The sequence below is a fragment of the Vombatus ursinus genome, unplaced genomic scaffold, assembly GCF_900497805.2.
Source record: "Vombatus ursinus unplaced genomic scaffold, bare-nosed wombat genome assembly UNPS02009835.1, whole genome shotgun sequence".
NCBI lineage: Eukaryota > Metazoa > Chordata > Mammalia > Diprotodontia > Vombatidae > Vombatus > Vombatus ursinus.
The window spans coordinates 390,600-410,390 of NW_020949613.1; the positions used below are offsets into that span (position 1 = coordinate 390,600).

At 39.2% G+C, this 19,791-nt stretch overlaps 2 protein-coding genes across 2 annotated transcripts in view; both read right to left on the reverse strand.

Annotated features, from left to right (window-relative positions):
- LOC114036492 (glutathione S-transferase-like) overlaps positions 1–19,791 on the reverse strand; it is a 55,398-nt gene that overhangs the window by 30,436 nt on the left and 5,171 nt on the right. The window lies entirely within an intron of this gene.
- LOC114036491 (glutathione S-transferase-like) overlaps positions 12,379–19,791 on the reverse strand; it is a 12,750-nt gene continuing 5,337 nt past the window's right edge. Inside the window, exons 3-6 of the mRNA XM_027852982.1 lie at positions 19,382–19,514; positions 17,905–18,046; positions 13,705–13,836; positions 12,379–13,019 (exon numbers count right to left, since the gene is read on the reverse strand). Of these exons, the coding sequence (XP_027708783.1) occupies positions 12,849–13,019; positions 13,705–13,836; positions 17,905–18,046; positions 19,382–19,514 (578 nt within the window). The 3' untranslated portion in view covers positions 12,379–12,848. The remainder of the gene's footprint in view (positions 13,020–13,704; positions 13,837–17,904; positions 18,047–19,381; positions 19,515–19,791) is intronic.

Below are 19,791 nucleotides of genomic sequence, written 5' to 3' on the forward strand. Positions count from 1 at the left end.
TTAGCAAGGTGGCTACAGGGTGATGATTTGTTAGTCTTATCAACTGTCAAGGACCATCAATCAATCAAGAAGCATTTACTCAGCACTAAATATGAGCCAGACACTGTGCCAAGTGCTGGAGAGCCAAAGACAAAATAAAAACAGTGCCTGCCCTCAGAAAACTTACTTTCTAATGGAGAAACATCTTACATCATAAACAGAGTAGATGAATGACAGACAGCCTTTGAGGGGAAGGCACTAGCAGCTGGCAACACCAGGACTGGGGTCCTGGAAGAGACAGTCCTTGAGCTGGGACTTAAAGGAAGCCAGGGATTCCCAGTCAGAGGTTGGGAGGAAAATCATCCAAAGCTTGGTGAACAGCCAGTACAAAGGCCTGGAGGTGGGAGATAGAGTGTCATGTGAAAGAAAGTGGGCTGCTATGGCTGGATCATATAGAACATAGTCGGGGGTGGGGACAGAATGCAGGAATATTGGAAAGACAAGAAGGATCCAGGTTGAGAAAAGCTTAAAATATCAAACAAAGGACTTTATATTAGATCTCCAAGGTTATAGGAAGCCCTTGGATTTCATTGAGTACGGAGGTGATCTGAATAGACCAATGCTTTAGGAAAAAATCACTTTGGCAACTGAGTTGAATATAGAGTAGAGTGGGGAGAGAATTAAGTCAAGGAGACCAATCAGAAGGCTATGGCATTAGTCCAGGTAAAGGGAGAAGAGGTTCTAATTGAAGTGCTGACTGGGAATATCCTCAAGAGATTCTGTAGAGAAAGAAGTTATAGGATTTATAAAATTTGGAAACTGATTAGATATGTAGAGTGAGTGGAAGGAGTCAAGGATAATAGTGAAGCTTTAAAGCTAAGTGACAAGTGGGGAATGTTTGGGGAGGAAAATAATGAGTTCTTTTTTTTTTTTTTTTGGACGTATCGGTTTGAGCTGTCTACAGGACAGTCTGCATATCTAACAGGCAGTTGGTGAAATGGAACTGGAGCTCAGGAAAAAAAGTAAGAGGGCTGGATAGATATAGACAGACATCTGATATAGATATGTGTGTGTATCATAGAATCATCTTAATGAAAATGATCATTTTACCCATGGGAATTGATGAGATCATTGAGAGTATATACAGAAAAAGGCCCTGGATACAACCTTGGGGGACACCCCCATTTAGTGGCAGTCTAGTAAAAGACACTGAGAAATAGCAGTCTGACAAGTAGAAGGAACACCAAGAGATAGCAGAGTCCTGAAAACTCCAAAGTGAGAGAGAATCCAAAAGGAGAATGTGGTCATCAGTGTTAAATGTTGCAGAGAGGTCAAGAACACTTACTAGCTGTGTGACCCTGGGCAAGTCACTTAACCACATTTGCCTGGGTTTCCTCATTTGTAAAATGGGCTGGAGAAGGAAATGACAAACCATTTTCCAAGAAAATCTCAAATGGTGTCACAAAGAGTTGGACATGATTGAAAAACACTATATGTATGTGTATATATCTATGTATGTATGTATATATGTACATATATATATCCTATATTATATATAACTATAAGTAAGTGTGTAAGGTGGATTTTTGTTATTCTTTCTTAATGGGTTTAGTTCCCAGGCTCCATGGCCATATCAATCTTTAGGTTCCAGGTGCTAGATAATATTTACCAAGCTCATGGTTTGTAAACATCTCCACCACGCTTGCAAAGTGAGATGTAGGGATGAAGTAATGTGAAATTGTGAGGCTATTGTTGGCAATGCGCCTTCTTTGTCTGTTGCCCTATAAAGCAAGTGGGTACTGGTCAGTATGTGGGAAACCCATTTTGGGATTTGGGTAATGCGTAGAAGAATGAATGTACCTTCCTTGATTGTCCCCCTTCAAGGCCTGGGGGGAATCTATGTCTGCCTAACTGGCCCCCATTGAAACTTAGGGGATGAAGAGTTGTACTCCTATTCTCACTCGCCCTTTGAGAAGTGTGATTAGGGAATGCTACAGGAGTTGGTGCTCTCATTATCAGCAACCCTTTTGAGAAGACTAGACCAGAATAAAGTAAGCTTATTTAACCCCTCTGAAGCTGTCTTTCTGTCTGACCGGATCAAAAGTGAACCTGTGCTAGAACACCTGTTAGTGTTAGGAGCCCTCCTGTGTTCTTCTGCCCAACAACCTGTGAAACAATAACCCACATATATAATATTTTATAATATATATTATGTACTAATATATAATATAAAATATAGCATATGCTACACGGACATTTTATGTAACACATATACAGCTAGCATTTATATAGTGCTTTAAGATTTGCTAAACCCTTTACAAATATTATCTTCTATATCAGGCCTGGCACCCTGTCCACTGTGCCCCCTAGTTGCCTCTGGACTGACTTTTTGTCTTTATGTTTCGTATCAATTATTTGCACTTATATTGGATTTCTTTTCTTTTAAAACTACCTCTTGATGATTTTGAGACTCGTCTTGATGCTCATATGAGAATCCCGAGCTACCAGGGACTTAATTCCCATCCTCCACCAGCAGACTGAATAGGTTCTTTGTACTTGAAAGATAAATTTCAAAAAGAAATGTCAAACATCTGTAAGGAAAAAGCCAACAAACCGACACTCCTCATATTAGCATTAGTTTGCAAGTTTTTTTTAAACCAAAAATTTTTTTCAACTGTTTCCTAATTAATAATCATTGTTTCCTAAATCATTCTTAATGAATCATGCCTCATTGACCCTCATTTCCCCTCATTTTATTTATCATTATAGAAGGTGCAGAGTCATTGTCCACTGTTATAAATTTTAAAAGTCTTTTATATTTGTTGACTCAAAACTCCAAACACTGATGTCACCAAACTAAAGTTTATATAACAATAAAACTTATCAGATAATAGGATGCATTATGTGTGGTTCGACTAAAATGCTAACAGATTGTCTTAGTCTCTGTCTTACAGGTGGCATAGGAAGGACTTGTGTCCTGAATTTTACATGTTATTCTACCCTCCGCAGACATTGGATGTAGGAGCAGAGTGTAACTAGTATTCAAATAAAAGTTCTTTTATTTTAAATCTGTTTCTAATGTCATCATTTTATGGGATATAAGTTTTAGTTTACTTTGTGAGAGGAGTTTAGTTAAACAAGGGAAAAAATAATAAATGTGCCTGAAATATAATAATGGGCAGCTAGGTGACGAAGTGGATAGAGTGCTGGGCCTGAAGTCAGGAAGATTCATTTTCATGGCCTCAGAAACATATTAGCTGTGTGAACCTGGGCAAGTCACTTAACCCTCTCTGCCTCAATTTCCTCATCTGTCTGCTGGAAAAGGAAATGGCAAACCACTCCAGTATCTTTGCTAGGAACGGTCAGATACAACTGAAAAGACAGAAAAACAACACCACATACATTTTAACATTTTATCCTCCTGTGAGGGAGATATTATCATTTCCATTTTACAGAGGAGAAAAATGAGGTTGAGAAGGCCTAAGAAACCAGCCCAGTGTCACAGAACTATAGTGTAAGAGACAGAAATCAAACCCCCAAACTTCAAATCCAATGTTCTCTCTATCAGGCCATGCCGAATATTTAAGCCAAACGTTTCTCCATTTCTTTAGAAGCCATTTTTCTGGGAATCTGTAAAGATGAAGAAAAGTGATCTTTCTTTTGTTTCTTCCTTATTGTGGGATATAAAGATCACCTTAAATGTCAAATGCTGCTTTGTAAGTGTACTTCTCCAGGGTTAGGACAGCTTGGACCTACTCCTGGTTTTGCTGCTGACCAGCTGTATGACCTTGGGGCAGTCATGCTTCCTCTCTCAGTCTTGATTTCCTAACCTGTAAAACGAAGAGGGCTGGGACTATGTCATCTTTAAGATCCTTGACATCTCTGATATTCTTTGATGCTAAGCAAGTTTCCTGCAAAAGAAAAAAAAGTTATGTTCGTTTTAGTATAGCTGATGGGGTGCTCAGGCCCCAGCCCTAAGAGCATGTCTCTGGAAGCCTCCCAATTTCTCAGTAGGTCCCTCTCCTGTGAGAAAATTTTTTCTTGTTGCAGAACACTTTTTCTCATCAGAACAGACAGAGGGGTGCCTGGACCAAGGATTTTTGTCCCTGGCTGGCCCAAGGACTCTTCCTCGTACCAGATCCCCAAGGTTCATATCTGACAACTCCCTCACTGTCTGGTATACTCCCTACACTTTCCCATCCATAGCTGTCAAAGACACCTGGACCATTAGATTACCTAATTGGCATCCCTGGCATTCCTTTCCCATGCCCCTTTTCCATATAAACCCCAGCACCATCCTTACTCTCTTGCAGGTTCCGTAAGGACCCTTGTCCGTTTTTGCTAAAGCCTTACGATAAACTTTTGGCCACTTGACTAAGAGAAGGCTTGAGTGTGTGAATTCATTCCAGGCAACTCTACCTGGGCAGTCTCAGGGTCCCAGCACCTCAAAACCTCCTCATAGATGTCATCTCTTTTGCCTTTTCAGAGGCCTTTGATTCTGTTGTACATTGCACAGACCTACCTAACAGTGGATAGAGCACTGGGCTTGGAACCAGGAAGGCTCAAATTCAGATCTGACTTCAGACATTAGTTGTATGATCCTGGACAAGTCACTTAACCCTGATTGCCTCAGTTCCCTCATCTGTAAAACGAGCTGGAGAAGGAAATGGCAAACCATTCTATTATTCTTGCCAAGAAAACCCCTAATGGAGTCATGAAGAGTCAGACACAACTGAAATGACTGAACAACAAAACCCCCCAAAATTGCAAAATTTTTATGCAAACTGTATTTCTTACCTTAGGAGCACAGTTGATGGTAAGGTGGTAGGTAGGTGGGTATTCAGTCAGTGGTTAAATATAGTGTATAATTGAAAGAGATCAGATCTTGGAATCAGGATTTAAATCCCTAGTGCTGATACTCGACCTTGGGTCACTGAACCTCATTTTCCTCCTCAGTAAAATCAGGGAATTGGATAAGATAATCACTAAAGCCTCTTCCAAGCCAAGTCAAGTAAACAAGCATTTATTAAGTGCCTACTATGCACCAGGCATCATACTAAGCCTCTATCTCTAAACCCTATGGTTCTCCAAAATAGGTATTCTTAACATTTTTTTGTGCCCTGGACCCCTTTGGTGTCTTATGAAACCAACAGATTCCATCTCAGAATGATTTTTTTTTAATTCATAATTGAAGGAATGTTGAATTTCAGTTAAAAGTTAGTGGACATAAAAGATGTAATTTTTTTCCATCCAAGTTCATGAACCCCCCCTGAATTCTACCTACAAACCCCTTGAGGGTCCATGGATGTCAGCTTAAGAACCCATGATCTAGAACCTAAAAAGGCTTTTGGTTTGCATAAAAAAAAATTGCTGCAAATCAGCATTTTTAGTGACTTTATGTTTTTGTTAAAAGGACATTAAATGTTGTTTGGCAAAATTCAATTAAAGTTGATGAAAGTTGGGGAGGAATTATATAAACAGCATATTTGCAAAGAAGTACTATGGTGGTGTGAAAAGAGTGCTGAATTAGGAGTCAGAAGTCCTGGGTTCAAATTCTAGTTCTGCCACTTATTATCTGTAAGTCACTTAAACCTCTCCGGGGACTCAGTTTCCTCATCTGCAAAATGAGGGGGCTGGACTAAATGATCTCAAAGGTCTCCTCTTCATCGGTGATCATGAACTAAATGCATGAGTTTTGCACAGCAAAGAGTTGGAGATATTTTGTTCGACTGTTTTGAGACAACAAAAACAAATTGGGTTTATGTGCTTCCCCAGTTTGTTACAGAGTTTTTAAGTAATACACGAAAGGTTCCAGCACTCCCATTCCTGCTAGGCTGTTTCCATATCAGATGACAAATAACACAATGGAAAAGCTCATTGGATCTGTAGTCATAGGGTTCAAATCCCATTTACTACCTGTTTCACCCTGCTCAAATCATTTAACCCTTCTGGGCCTCAGTTTACTCATTTGTAAAATAAGAGAGTTGGAGTAGATGACCTTGGAGATCCCTTCTAGCTACATGGTGCAATGAATAGAGACCTGGGCCTGAGTTCAAATTCAGCCTCAGGCTATTATTAGCAGTATAGCCCTGGGCAAGTCAAACTCTGTTTGCCTCAGTTTCCTCATCTGGAAAATGGGGATAATAATAGTACCTACTTCTCAGGGTTGTTGTAGGGATCAAATGAGATAGTACTTGTAAAGTGCTTCGCATAGTGCCTGGTACATGTTGTTTAGTCGTTTCAGTCGTGTCCAACACTTTGGGAACCTGTTTGGGGTTTTCTCAGCAAAGATATTGGAATGGTTTGCCATTTCCTTCTCAAGCTCATTTCACAGGTTAGGAAACTGAGGCAAATAAGGTTAAGTGATTTACCCAGGGTCACATAGCTAGTAAATTTCTGAGATGGGATTTGAAATCAGGCCTTTCTAACCATAGACCCAGCACTCTATCCACTGACACATCCATCTATGCTTAATTTTCTGAATAATTACATGTCAGTAGGGATGAATTTCAATCTGTAGGCAGCCTCCATCAGGCTTTTATATTTTAGACTTTTGCCCCTAATTGTTGATAGACCTTTTTTCTGTTATGAAAGAAATTTCAGGCATCATAATCATAGAGTGAAGTGTGATCCTTAGGGAAACTTTCCCACTTCCACTGAAATCACATTATTCACCAGGGTAGCTGTGGAGGTTAAACCCATTTAGTTGCTTCAGGGTACCTGAAAAGTGTAGGACCAGATGAAATGGGCACTGATTTTTCCCCAATCACATCTGTGGCTGTTGATGGCTAATTAATTCCCAGGAGCTCTAGAAGCTAAAAAAGGATATACACCATTACCTCAGCTTTTTTCTAGCTTCAAATCTAGAACCTGGACAGGGCCCTGCCTAAAGTCCACTTGACCAGCCCTCTCCTTCTAGGCCCTTCTCCAGACTCATCTCCTCCCTTCTAGCTGGGTTTGATGTTGGTTAGTTGTTTTTCAGTCACGTTTGACTCTTCTTGACCCCATTTAAGGTTTTCTTGGCTAAGATACTAGAGTGGTTTGCCATTTCCTTCTCCAGCTCATTTTACAAATAAGGAAACTGAGGCAAACAAGGTTGAGTGACTTGCCTAGAGTCATATACTTAGTGTCTGAGGTGGAGTTTGAACTCAAGTCTTCCTGACCCTAGGCCTAGTGCTCTATCCACTGTGCCACCTAGCTGCCCCATAGTAAGCAGCTTAATAAATAGTAGGCACTTAATAAATGCTGGTTGATTATAAGCCCCTTGAGAACACATACTGTCTTTTGCTTCCTTTTGAATCCCCAGTGTTTGACACATGCCTGGCACACAGTAGATATTTAATAAATGCTTGTTGGACCATATACCAAAATAAAGTCAAAATGGGGACACGATTTAGATACGAAGGCTGATACTATAAGCAAACTGGGAGAGCAAGGAATAGTTTGCCTATCAGATTTATGGAGAACAGAAGAATTTATGACCAAACAAGAGATAGAGAACATTATGAAATGCAAAATGGATAATTTTGATTACATTAAATTAAAAAGCTTCTGCACAAACAAAGCTAATACTTTGGGAGGGAAGCATAAAACTGAGAATTTTTACAACCAGTGTCTCTGATAAAGGCCTCATTTCTAAGAGAACTGAGCCACATTTAGAATACAAGTCATTTCCCAATTGATAAATGGTCAAAGGATAAGAACAAGCAGTTTTCAGAGGGAGAAATTAAAGCTATCTATAGTCATATGAAAAAATGCTCTAAGTCACTATTGATTAGAGACATGCAAATCAAAATGACTCTGAGGTATCACATCACACCTATCAGATTGGCTAACATAACAAAACGGAAAATGATAAATGTTGGAGAAGATGTGAGAAAATTGGAACACTAATACATTGTGGAATTGTGAACTGATCCAACCATTCTGGAGAGCATTTTGGAACTATGCTGAAAGGACTATAAAACTGTACATAACCTTTGATCCAGCAATACCACTGCTAGGTCTGTATCCCAAAGAGATCATACAGATAGGAAAAGGACCCACATGTACAAAAATATTTATAGAAGCTCTTTTTGTGGCAAAGAATTGGAAATTGAGAGGATGCCCATCAGTTGGGGAATGGCTGAACAAGTTATGATATATAAATGGAATGGAATATTACTGTGCTATAAGAAATAAGCAGGCAGACTTCAGAAAAACCTGGAAAGACTTGTATGGACTGATGCTGAGTGAAGTGAGCAGAACCAGGAGAACATTGTACACAATGTAACAGCCACATTGTGTGATGACTAACTTTGATAGACTTACCTCTTCTTAGCAATGCAAGGATCGAAGACAACTCTAAGAGACTCATGATGGAAAAAAAGGAACTACGAAATCTGAATGCAGATGGAAGCATATTATTTGCTCTCTCTCTTTCTTTCTTTTTTGTTTCTTCTTTCTCTTGGTTTCTCCCATTGGTTCTATTTCTTCTTTACAACATGACTAATGTGAAAATAGGTTTAATATGAATGTATGTGTTGAGCCTATATCAATTTACATGCTGTCAGGTGGGGGAGAGGAGAGATGGGGAGAAAATTTGTAACTCAAAATCCTATGAAAGTCAGTGTTGAAAACTAAAAATAAATAAATTTATTTTTAAAAAATGCTTGTTGGTTATAAACTCAATGAGGGCAGGGACTGTCTTTTGCCTCCTTTTGTATCATCAGTGTTTAAAAACACAGTGCCTGGCACACAGTTGGCACTTAATAAATGCTCGTTCCCTTCCTCTTCACTTCTTTACCCCCATCACATCTAGGCTAGATGTGCAGCAGCTTTTCATAACCCAAATCCTCCTGCTGATCAGCCCTATAGCTTTAACCTACAATGTTGCTAAACCTACTCACTCTTTTGACACATGCTCCCATCCTACCCAATTCCAAGGCACTAATATTTCTTCCTTTAAAAATGCTTTGGTTATGGTTGATATTTTTCTTTTTCATCACCATCACTTCCCACTTTCTTTGTCCACTCTACTACAATCCCCTCTCAGAACAAATAAGTGTACTCAAGTGAAACTATTCAAACTGGTCATATGTTAAACTTTAGAGGCAGGGTGGCACATCCGATAGAGCCCTGGGCCCAGAGTCAGGAATACCTATGTTTAAATTCCACCTCTGACACTGACTGGCTGTGTGACCCTGGGCAAGTCACCTAAGCTCTTTAGCAATTCCATAGGGCTTTGTCCCCCACTGTCATAGATTGAGATCTGCACTGATGGAATGAATCACCACACTGAAGAAATCAAAGAACCTTTGTATTTTCAGGGATCTGAAACTTTAAGAGAAAAATGAAAATATTTTTTTTTAAATACTCAAGAATCTATGATTCCATTATTTTTCTCTTTCTGTAGGTCAATGGGTTAAGGTTTCATTAACTTGTAGTTTGCCAATTCTGGTCGTTGGATTTTTCTTTTTTCGGAAGCACAAAAGGGTTTTGGGTTTTTTTTTTTGTTTGTTTGTTTTTTGGTTCCCATCTTTGCCTGTACACGTGGCCAGAAAAACTGAGGGACAATATTACATAGCAATAAAAATTATTTTGAGATCCTCCAACATGTAAGGCACTATGTATGTAGTAGGGGAAATCTGGGGTGAACATGCACTTTTTTCCGCAATAACCTTTTTCAAATTTGAAATTATTTTTCATTTTATTTCATTTTCATTTTTTCAATCTTCATTCAGAATAATTTGTTATTTGAAAAAATGAATTCGGGGCAGCTAGGTGGCACAGTGGATAGAGCAGCGGCCCTGAAGTCAGGAGGACCTTAGTTCAAATGTGGCCTCGGACCAAACACTTGACACTTACTAGCTGTGTGACCCTGGGCAAGTCACTTAACCCCGATTGCCTAAAAAGTTAAAAAAAAAAATGAATTCCACTCATTTTTTTTCTCAAGGAAATCAGGGTTAAGTGGCTTGCCCAGGGTCACACAAGCTAGTATTCAAGAATTTGAATTCAGGTTCTCCTGACTCCAGGGGCAGTATTCTATCCACTGTGCCACCTAGCTGTCCCATTTTTTTCTTATTTCAACCTATGATCTCATAAGATCATAGATTTTGAGTTCAAATGGCCTGTAGAAGTCAGCTAGTGTAATGTTTTTATTTTAGAGATGCCGATTAGTCAAGTGACCTGACAAATCAATAATTCTTTATTTCCTTTATCCCTTTGGGTTCCCATTATGGTATCCTGACACCTTTTTCTTTGGATATGGGGAAAATCTGTTTGCCTTTCTTTGTTTTAAACATTTATTTTGTCTATAAAAAACAGAGTTAACCCCAGGCATTTGCTGGTTTGTGTGTATCTTCCGGGAATCCATTTGAGAAGAGTCAATTGAGGGGGAGTATCCCAGAAGAGGAAAGAGATTTAAAACTGAGGTAGTCACAGAGTGTTGTCTCTGCTGGGGGCTAGGAGCTAAGGGAAGAGAGGAGGTGGAGAATTACAGATTCCTTTTGTTATATGTTCCCGGAGTAGAGAGAGAATGTTGTGGTTGTCCATCCTCCGTTTTCAAAGAGGACCAATAATATCTTGACTTGCTCATGAATTGTCTTTAAGGCAAAGTTGCACCAAGTCCTTAAGCTCACTCTCTCCTCCAGAGTCATCCAAATCCAGTGGCAAGTGTGATAGATGATCAATTAGACCCCTATTTTATTCCAACCAGTATTTATCAGTTTGATATAATTTCATAGGGGTAATGATTATAAGTTCTGTATAGTTGGCCTCAAACTTTAATTCAATGTTCACCATGTTTACCAATTATGAAGCTCACTCACACAACCACAAGAATGATTACAAAGATATCTCCATCCTGTTTTGCTCTAATTCCATGTCCAACTGTAACGTAGGTGGCATGATATGGAAAATCCCCTAATTCATTTTTACATCTCTCCCCTCTCTTGTCCAACATGGGCAGGTGACTGTCTTATGACCACTTAGTCATGAGAGATGACCCTTGCCTTGCCCATCTTGTGACCACCCATCCTGATGCATCATTTCTGGCTCTCCTGGAGAGTCAAAGTCAAGACCTACCAACCAATAAGATTGTGAAATTTACCATGCCTCTTTTGCATGTTTGCAAACCCAATAAAAGTAAGACCCTGGGGAAAGGAGGCATCTCAGATCGTGAGGAAGATCTCAGGGCCACTTCATTGGAGGGAGCCATGGACCCTTTGGTAAAGTGCTATTGGCTTGGAGCTCTGCCTGAGTGTTTTTTTCTTGCAGATTGGACAATCATGGACCCTATACAAAATGAAAGTCAGGACGACTGGTAATGGCCCAGGAGACAAAGGATGATTGTGGCGTCTTCGATGTCTGACCAAGCTGTAAGGGCTGTTGCCTTCATGACCATTGGAACAAACTGCTCTCATCTGCCCATTCCGCCTGGGGAAGTCTTCACGTGCTTGGTGCAGACACCCCCCTAACTCACTGAGCCCTGGTGGGATTTATACTGGGAACCTACTCTTCCCCACACCCTCCCCTTTCATTAAGTCAGTAATAGAGTGGACTGGGAAATGAAATAAGACTAAATAACTCTGCTTACCACTCCACCCTACCACTTTTAAATTTACTTTGGGTTTATAAGATTGAATGTTAATTCGTGACACTTAAGCCTTAAGCCTCCTTTCTCTCTGCCTCCAGGTGTTGATGAGTTTCTTCTTAGCTTACCTAGCAATGAGGTCTGACAAAATGGTACACAATAGAATATCTGCTTGGAGAAATAAAAGCACTGACTTTCTCCAGAAAATGCATCTTTAAGTTTACAAGACAAGAGCTATTTTAAAAGCAGAAATTTTCAGAGTTAAGCTTCAGTTTTTTTCTTGGTTATATTTAAGCTAATCACTTTTTTTTTAAAGTAGAATAAAACCATGATTAGAGTGTCATGAGGAAAAAGGAATAGGGTACTTTGTTTAATTGAAATTTTTCATTAACTGAGAACTAAACAAACCTTTTTTTCTGTTTTTTTTTTTCAATGAAAATCTTCCTAAAATATTGGCAGACTGTTTTCCTGCCTAAATCTTCTACAATGAAGACAACTGAACGTCACTTCTTCTGTTGAGGAGCCTGAAGACTATCAGGACAGGTAAAAAGGTTTGCATCTAAAAGGAACCTAATACATCATCTAGTAATGTTGGATTTTTTGTTTTTGGTTTTGTTTTGTTTTTTTTTTGTAAAGAAATCTTTAAAGGGCTGCTGGATGGTGCAGTGAATAGAGCTCCAGCCTTGCAGTCAGGAGGACCTGAGTTCAAATGCAGCCTCAGACACCTAACACTTACTAGCTGTGTGACCCTGGGCAAGTCACTTAACCCCAATCTCCAAAGCAAAAAAACAACCATACAAACAAAAAAAACCATCTTTAGCATCATCTTGTTTTCACATGATTTTCAGTTTTATTCCAAAAGTTCAAACTTTCTTGAAAAATTTAGATTAATTAAAGGGAGATAGCATAACAATTGAAAAACAGTTGAATCTGGAAACAAGGAGACCTAAGTTTCAATCCTGACTCTACCACATATTGCCTGTGTGACCTCTGGTAAGTCACTAAACCTCTCTTGTTCTCAATTTCCACAATGGTAAAATGAAGAGTCTAGACTCAGTGCACTCTAAGGTTTATTTGGCTCTAAATTTGGTTCTAAATATGTAATAAAAAAATTTTAAATCTGTGATTCTATGACCCTGAATAAGATGAAGTTCTAATCAAACTAAGTTTTATAATAAGCAAAATGAAGATCAGGTTTTTCTGATTTATAACAAGATCTATAGGGAGACATCGTATTTACTAGTTACTGAACCTAGAAATGCTGTAGGAGCACACACTAGTATTTTTGTGAGCATGACTAAAGGTCAACTAATACAACAGTAGAGTGTTTAAGAAGCAAGCCTTTTTCCAAATTGAATATCTTCTCTACAGCTTTAAGATTTGCTTCATCCATGGGTGGCTTTCTTGGACTACCAGGCTGAAGGAATTTCTGAATCCTGGGGAGTTTGCTGATTGCAGCTTTGAACTCCTAGAATGAAAAAAAAATTACATCACCTGTAAATGAAGCAATTAGCTTTGCACATCGCAGCAGGCCTCAAGTATCCTCTCGCTGAGACCCTTTGGAAGCTGTTTCATGAGGTACAAAAGCCATGGGAAGCATTTTCACCCTGTGGGCAAATGTGTAAGGCCCCTGCTTTTGAGATATCATATATCATATCATATAATATAATGTAATATAACATAATATGATGTCATATAATGTGATATTATATAATGTAATATAATAAATATATGAAGAAACAGCCTTTTCTTTTCAAAATATATAAATTTTTACTTCCTTAATTGCTGAAAAGGATTTGAGCTCTGGGCTCACCAATGGTCTTCATGCCTACCATTTGAAAAGACATCCAGCTAAGATCAGAGTCTCATCATCTGAAGAGTGGACTATAGATGTTTGGTTTGGGCCACAGTGACTCATGAAGACTAAGGATTTCTGTTCTTGGAGGAAGTGTACACAGAGGAAATTCCAGCTCTTTTAAACAAGCATGTATTGATCACTTACTATGTGCTCAGCCCTGTGCTAAGCTCTGGAGAAACAAAGGAAAAGCAAAAACTATCCCTGCCTGCAGGGAGCTTACATTCTAATGGGGAAGAGAACATGTACATCAATAGATATTTGCAATATTTATAGCGAATGCTTTTGATGGAATTACCTGCAGTTTAGGGAATGCTGAGAGAGCATCAGACTTGCATTCTTCAACCATTAAGATGACTTCAAGTAGAAAGACATCTGCCCAGGTCAGCTGGTTGCCCACAAGGTAATTTTTCCCTTGGTCTTTTAATGCCTATAGGATGAATGACAAGGAGAGAAGAGAGAAAATTTGTGGGAATATAGAGCACATTTCTTGAAGACAGTGTATTTATTGTTTGAAGACAGGGCATTTTCTCTGGCCGTCCCCCATGCCTGGAACACTCTCCCTCCTCCACTCTGACAACTGACTTCCCTGACCTCCTTCAAGTCTCAACTCAAGTTCCATCTTCTACAGAAAGCCTTCCCCAGCCCCTCTTAATTCCAGTGCTTTCTCTTTTAATTACTTCCTATTTATCCTGTGCGCTGCTAGGTGGACCAACGGATAGAGAGCTATGCCTGGAGTCAGGAAAACCTGAGTTCAAATGTGGCCTCAGACACTTACTAGCTGTGTGATCCTGGGCAAGTCACTTCACCCAGTTTGCCTCAGTTTCCCCATATGTAAAATGAGCTGGAGAAGGAAATGGCAAACCACTCCAGTGTCTTTGTCAAGAAAAGTCCTGAGTGAGACACGACTGAACGATAAAATGTATCCTGTACATAGGTTACTTTGTATGTATTTGTTTGCATGTTGTCTCCTTCTTTAGATTGGAAACTCCTTGAGGGCAGGGACTATCTTTTGCCTCTTCTTGTATCTCCAGTGCTGAGCACAGTGCCTGACATATGGTAGGCATTTAATAAATGTTTCTTGACTAACAACGTAGTAATAATTTCTCTATTTGTTTGTGTGCTCTTCTAAATTGTTTTCTTTGAGTATTTTTGCTCTTTCCATTATACTCTATTATTCCATTATATGTTCCATATATTCCAATTATATACTTCATATATTCCATTATATACTCCATATATTCCAATATATACTCCATATATTCCATTAATTCATTCAATAAACATTTATTAAGCATCTACCATATATACACTAGGCACTGTGCTAAGTGCTGGGGACACAAAGAGAGGTAAAATACAGTCCTTGCTCTCAAGGTGCTCCCAGTCTAATGGGCGAAGCAATGCAGACAGCTATGCACAAATGATATATACATGATGAATCAGAGATAGTCTCAGGAGGAAGGAGGACCAGGAAAGGCTTCCTGCAGAAGGCAGGACTTTACCTGAGACTTGGTGGGAAACCACAGAAATCAGGAGGCACACATGAGGAGGGAGAAGGTTCTAGGCAAGGGAGACAGCCAGGAAAAATGCCTACAGGGCCGTGGAATAATTGTTCCAGGATCTCTAAGGAGGCCAGTGTGAGGGGGGTGAGCTTTAAGAAGGCTGAAAAGGTAGGAAGGGGCTAGGTAATGAAGGGATGTCTTTATATGTGATACTGGAGGCCACAGAGGGCCACTGGAGTTTACTGAAATGGGTTGGGTGGGGGGAGATGACATGGTCAGACCAGAGCTTAAGGAAGTCCAATTTGACAGCTAAGGGGAAGATGCCCTGTGCTGGGGAGTGACTTAAGGCAGAAAGACCAACCAGCAAGCTACTGCAATGGTCCAGGGACACAGTACATGACAAACCCTGCTAATTATTTCCTATTTATGCTGCACATAGCTTGCCTTGGAGATATTTGTTTGCATTTTGTCTTTCCCATTAGATTGTAAGCTCCTTGAGGGCAGAGGCTTCTTTTTGCCTCTTTTGGTATCCCCAGCACTCAGCACAGTGCCTGGCACATAGTAGTTACTTAATAAATGTTTACTGAATTGAAGTTTATATATATTGAAAAGTTCTAGTTTGTTGAGTATTGTTAAGTCCATAATAAAAAAAAAAGTACAATCTGGTATACTCTTACAAGTGAAATAATTTCATCTGAACATTATGGGGGGAAGAGGGGGGGAGAGACAGAGAGAGACAGAGAGACAGACAGAGATGGACAGAGGCAGACAGAGACAGACAGAGAGAGATGGACAGACAGAGAAAGACAGAGAGAGACAGAGAGAGAGCACATTACTCCGTGTGCGGGAGAGAAATACTAGGTTACAAAATAAAACTTTTTTTAAAAACAAAAGTTTTTTTTCTTCCTCCTTCCTTCCTACTTTCTCTTCTTCCTCCCTCCTTTCTTCTTTCCTCCCTCTGTCCTTTCCTTCCTTTCTTCCTTCCTTATTTCTTCAGAGACAGGCTCAGGAATTAGTAGCCAAGTAATCTCTTAATTTCTGATCACATCAGGAATTAGTGAATGAGTAATTATTTCTTACTAATTACAGAAAATAAATAGTGTATTATCACTCTATTCATATGTCAGTGATCACCTCATATTTGCCCCAAATCGTTTATAATATTCTTCAATACTTTTACAATGACCTTATTTTTATGTCAAATTCTATGACTATAATTAAAAATCCCTTTGGAGTTTTTCCTCAGTTTCCCTGCACACTGTCTAAAATCTTGGCCTCCATTTTGTTCAAATTCTATTTAAAAGTACATTCAGCAAAGCACTAGTGCCAATGCAAACAAAAAACAGAGAGACCAAAACCCAGCAAATCCTGGACTGGGGGAAAGCACTTTCACTGAAGAAAAGAGGGGGGAAATTGATTTTAAAAAACAAGAATTACTTTTTGATGAAATAAAAATATTTCAGTCAAAAAGAAACATTTTTAAGCTCAACATTTTAAGCACAAACTCACAAAACTTCAAAAATAAAATTTACAAATCCCACGGACAAGCTAAGGTCTCTTCTAGCTATGGCAATCAATAAAACATGTGACATATCCTAAACCCAGGTTACAATATAACCTGATTCCCTTATTTCCCCATTGTCCTTTGCCCATATTAGGAGACCAATGGGATCATCTGTTGACCACATCTTCAGGTTGTGTTGACAATCTGTCCTCAAGACTTGTAAATTATGGAGACAGTGATGTTTCTAAAATCCTTTGTTAACACAATACCTTTTTTTAAACCAAGGAATAAACCCCCAAATATTTCCAAAAATATTCTCCTATGCTGAATTCTACGAATTAGCTTTCACCATCCATCAAAACTGCCTGACCCACGTATAGATGTCTTTTCCTCTGTAACAGACAAATAGGCAATTTGGGTAGCGGCACAACAAACTTCTGTTTTGGTCACTGTTTAACAGACCAATAAACATTCATTAAGTGTCTCCTCCATGCAAGGCAGTGTGTATGGTGACGGCTAAAACCAATGTAGTTTCTGCCATCCACAAACTTGTAACCTAGCAGGAGGAGGATACTAAAATGTTGTATCTCCCTATAGAATGTAAGCTCCTTGAGGGCAAGCTCTATTTCATTTAGTCTTTGTGTCCTCAGTGCTGAGCACAGTCTCAGGTATATAGCTGGCTCTTTAATAAACGCCTGTGGCTAGGCTGAGGCTCTTGGTCTCCCTATGTATTTAATGGGTGCATATTAAATGATTTAGTCATAACTAAGTCTGTCCCAGAAGGGTTGGATTGCACCAACTTTATAGATAGGTGCAAAAAATGTCATTGAACCCTTCTGTTTTTATCCTCATAGAGCACTGCCACCAGCCCCTGCCCCATTTACCAGTCTAGAATGGTGCATAGGAACTTAAGGACAGTACCAGGACTAGCCATATAATTTTTAAGTGTAAGAAAAGAATATTAACAAAAGTCTCTCTTGCAACACCTGTATGTTGTGTCTTAAGTGGCTACCTACCTTATCTAGCTTCAGCTCTTTATGAATTCATAGAATCATAGATTATAGAGCTAAAGTGACCTTAGAAGTCATTAAGTCCAACTCCCTTCTTTTACAGATGAAGAAACTGAGGCCCAGATAGGACAAGTGACTTGCCCACACAGGTGGTAAATGTCTGAGGCAGGATTTGAACTCAGGTCTTCCTAACTTCAAGTCCAGCATTCTATCCATTACATATTGTAGCATTACTTTGTAAAGTTTAGGAAACTGAGGTCCAGGGTTACTAAGTGATATACCCACATTTCCACAATTAATAACTGTCAGAGGCAGGATTTGAACTCAGATCCTCTGTCTACAGAGCCAGTGGTCTTTCTTCTGTACCACGGAGCCTCCAATGTTTCTGCATTGTCATGTATTTGCTCAGATTGGAGTAGACAAAGTGTTTGTAATATCAGTGAATATGCAGGTAGATCACACACTGCTTCATTGGGTCATACCTTCTCATACACTGGGAGGTATCTTTGAGTGGCTTTCTCAGTGACGAAGTTAACACTCTTTTCCCAGTCTTCAAGTGCAGCAGATGGCACTAACATAATTAAGTCGCTCAGCTCTTTCATTCCTTCCACATACATGTCAATACTGGAAAAGGAAAGAAGCACTGATAAAAATACAATTACTAGCTCATCCTATTATTGAAAGACTCCAATTACATAATGTATGTAAAATGCTTTGTAACCTCTAAAGTTCTTTTTACACAGGTCATTATTATTAAATGGAAAAGAAAAGAAAATATTGTATGTGAAAGGGCTTTTTAAAAAAGTATAAAGTTGTTGTTCAGTTGGGTCTGACTCTTTGTGACCCCATTTGGGGTTTTGTTGGCAGAGATATTAGAGTGATTTGCCATTTCCTTTTTCAGCTTATTTTACCTTTGAGGAAACTGAGGCAAGCAGGATTAAGTGAGTTGGCCAGAGTCACACAGCTAATAAGTGTCTGAGGCCAAATTTGAACTGAGGAAGAGGAGTCTGACTCCAGGGCCAGCACTCTATCCACTGTACCATTTAGCTGCCCAGCCCAGCACATAGTAGGCACCTCATAAATACGTGCTAATGGATTGATTCATCCAATACGGGTGACATGGCCTCTCCATGATAAATTAATAAACACAGAAGCTAATTTTTAAAATGTCCTCACTTTCATTGAGTTAATAACGAATTTATGTATTGTTTTTGAACTCATGCTTTTACAAATCACTTAAAAAATGATTTTAAAATTATGGTTATTCTATTTTGAGATCCAAAGCCAGTATTTCTTCTTTTTTGAACAAGTCATCTATGCATCTGTGAGTGGGCCAGTTCATTACAACATATTAGTAGGAAAGTATTCCCAGCATGCCAATTAAGACCGAGTTCCATAAACATTCCATTAGATTGTAAACTTTTTGGGACTGTTTTTTGCCTCTTTTTGTATCTTCAGCATTAGCAGTTTCTGGCACATAGCAGGCATTTAATAGGTATTGATTAATTGATAAGCAGCCTACAAAAGTTAGTATCAACACTCTACTAAGCAGTTAGAGATTTAATTTCCTCCTTTGACTACCTCCCACTTTGATAATACCATCTACTAGAGATATATTTACATCGGGGTATCTTAGACTTAGGGCACATGGGAAAGGGAGTTAACATTTTTACATATTTATTTTCATAACACGTTGATAAGAACATTCTTTCTTTGTCCATTACATAAAAGGAGATACTTTCTTAACGTAATTTCATTGAGAAGCAGGGGAAATAACAGATAAGGAGCTGGCCCTGAAGTCAGGAAGACCTATGGTCAAGTTTTGCCTTTGACCTCTACTTGGTGGTGTGACCCTGGGCAAATCATTTGTCAGAATCCACTGTCAAGTAGAAATTTCCTAAATAAAAAAGGGTGGCATCTGTGTTATATTGTAAACATGCAAAAAAACAATTACTGTACAGGACTTGCTCCTTCAGGTCCTTCCCATACAAGTTGTATTTTCCAGCTATATATCTTAGGATGGCTCTGGTTTGTACCATCTTCATTCCATCAATTTCAACCATTGGCAATTGTTGATACATTAGTTGCCCATCTAAAACAAAGAAAGAGAAGTCAAGATCAATGGGTTACTCCCCTCTCCCCCATTAGAGTATGGTCATGGGATCACAGTTTTCCAACCAGAAAGGACCTCAGTGGTTGTCTAGTTTACCTCTTCCATTCTACAGTAGGGGAAATTGAGGCCCAAGAAGGGTGAGGGGCTTCAAGGTCACACGGCTAAGTACCAGAAGCAGGATTTGAATCCGTGAGCTCTGATTTTAGAACCAATGCTCTTTCCGCTGCATCAGACCACACTGTGTTGGGGGGGGGGG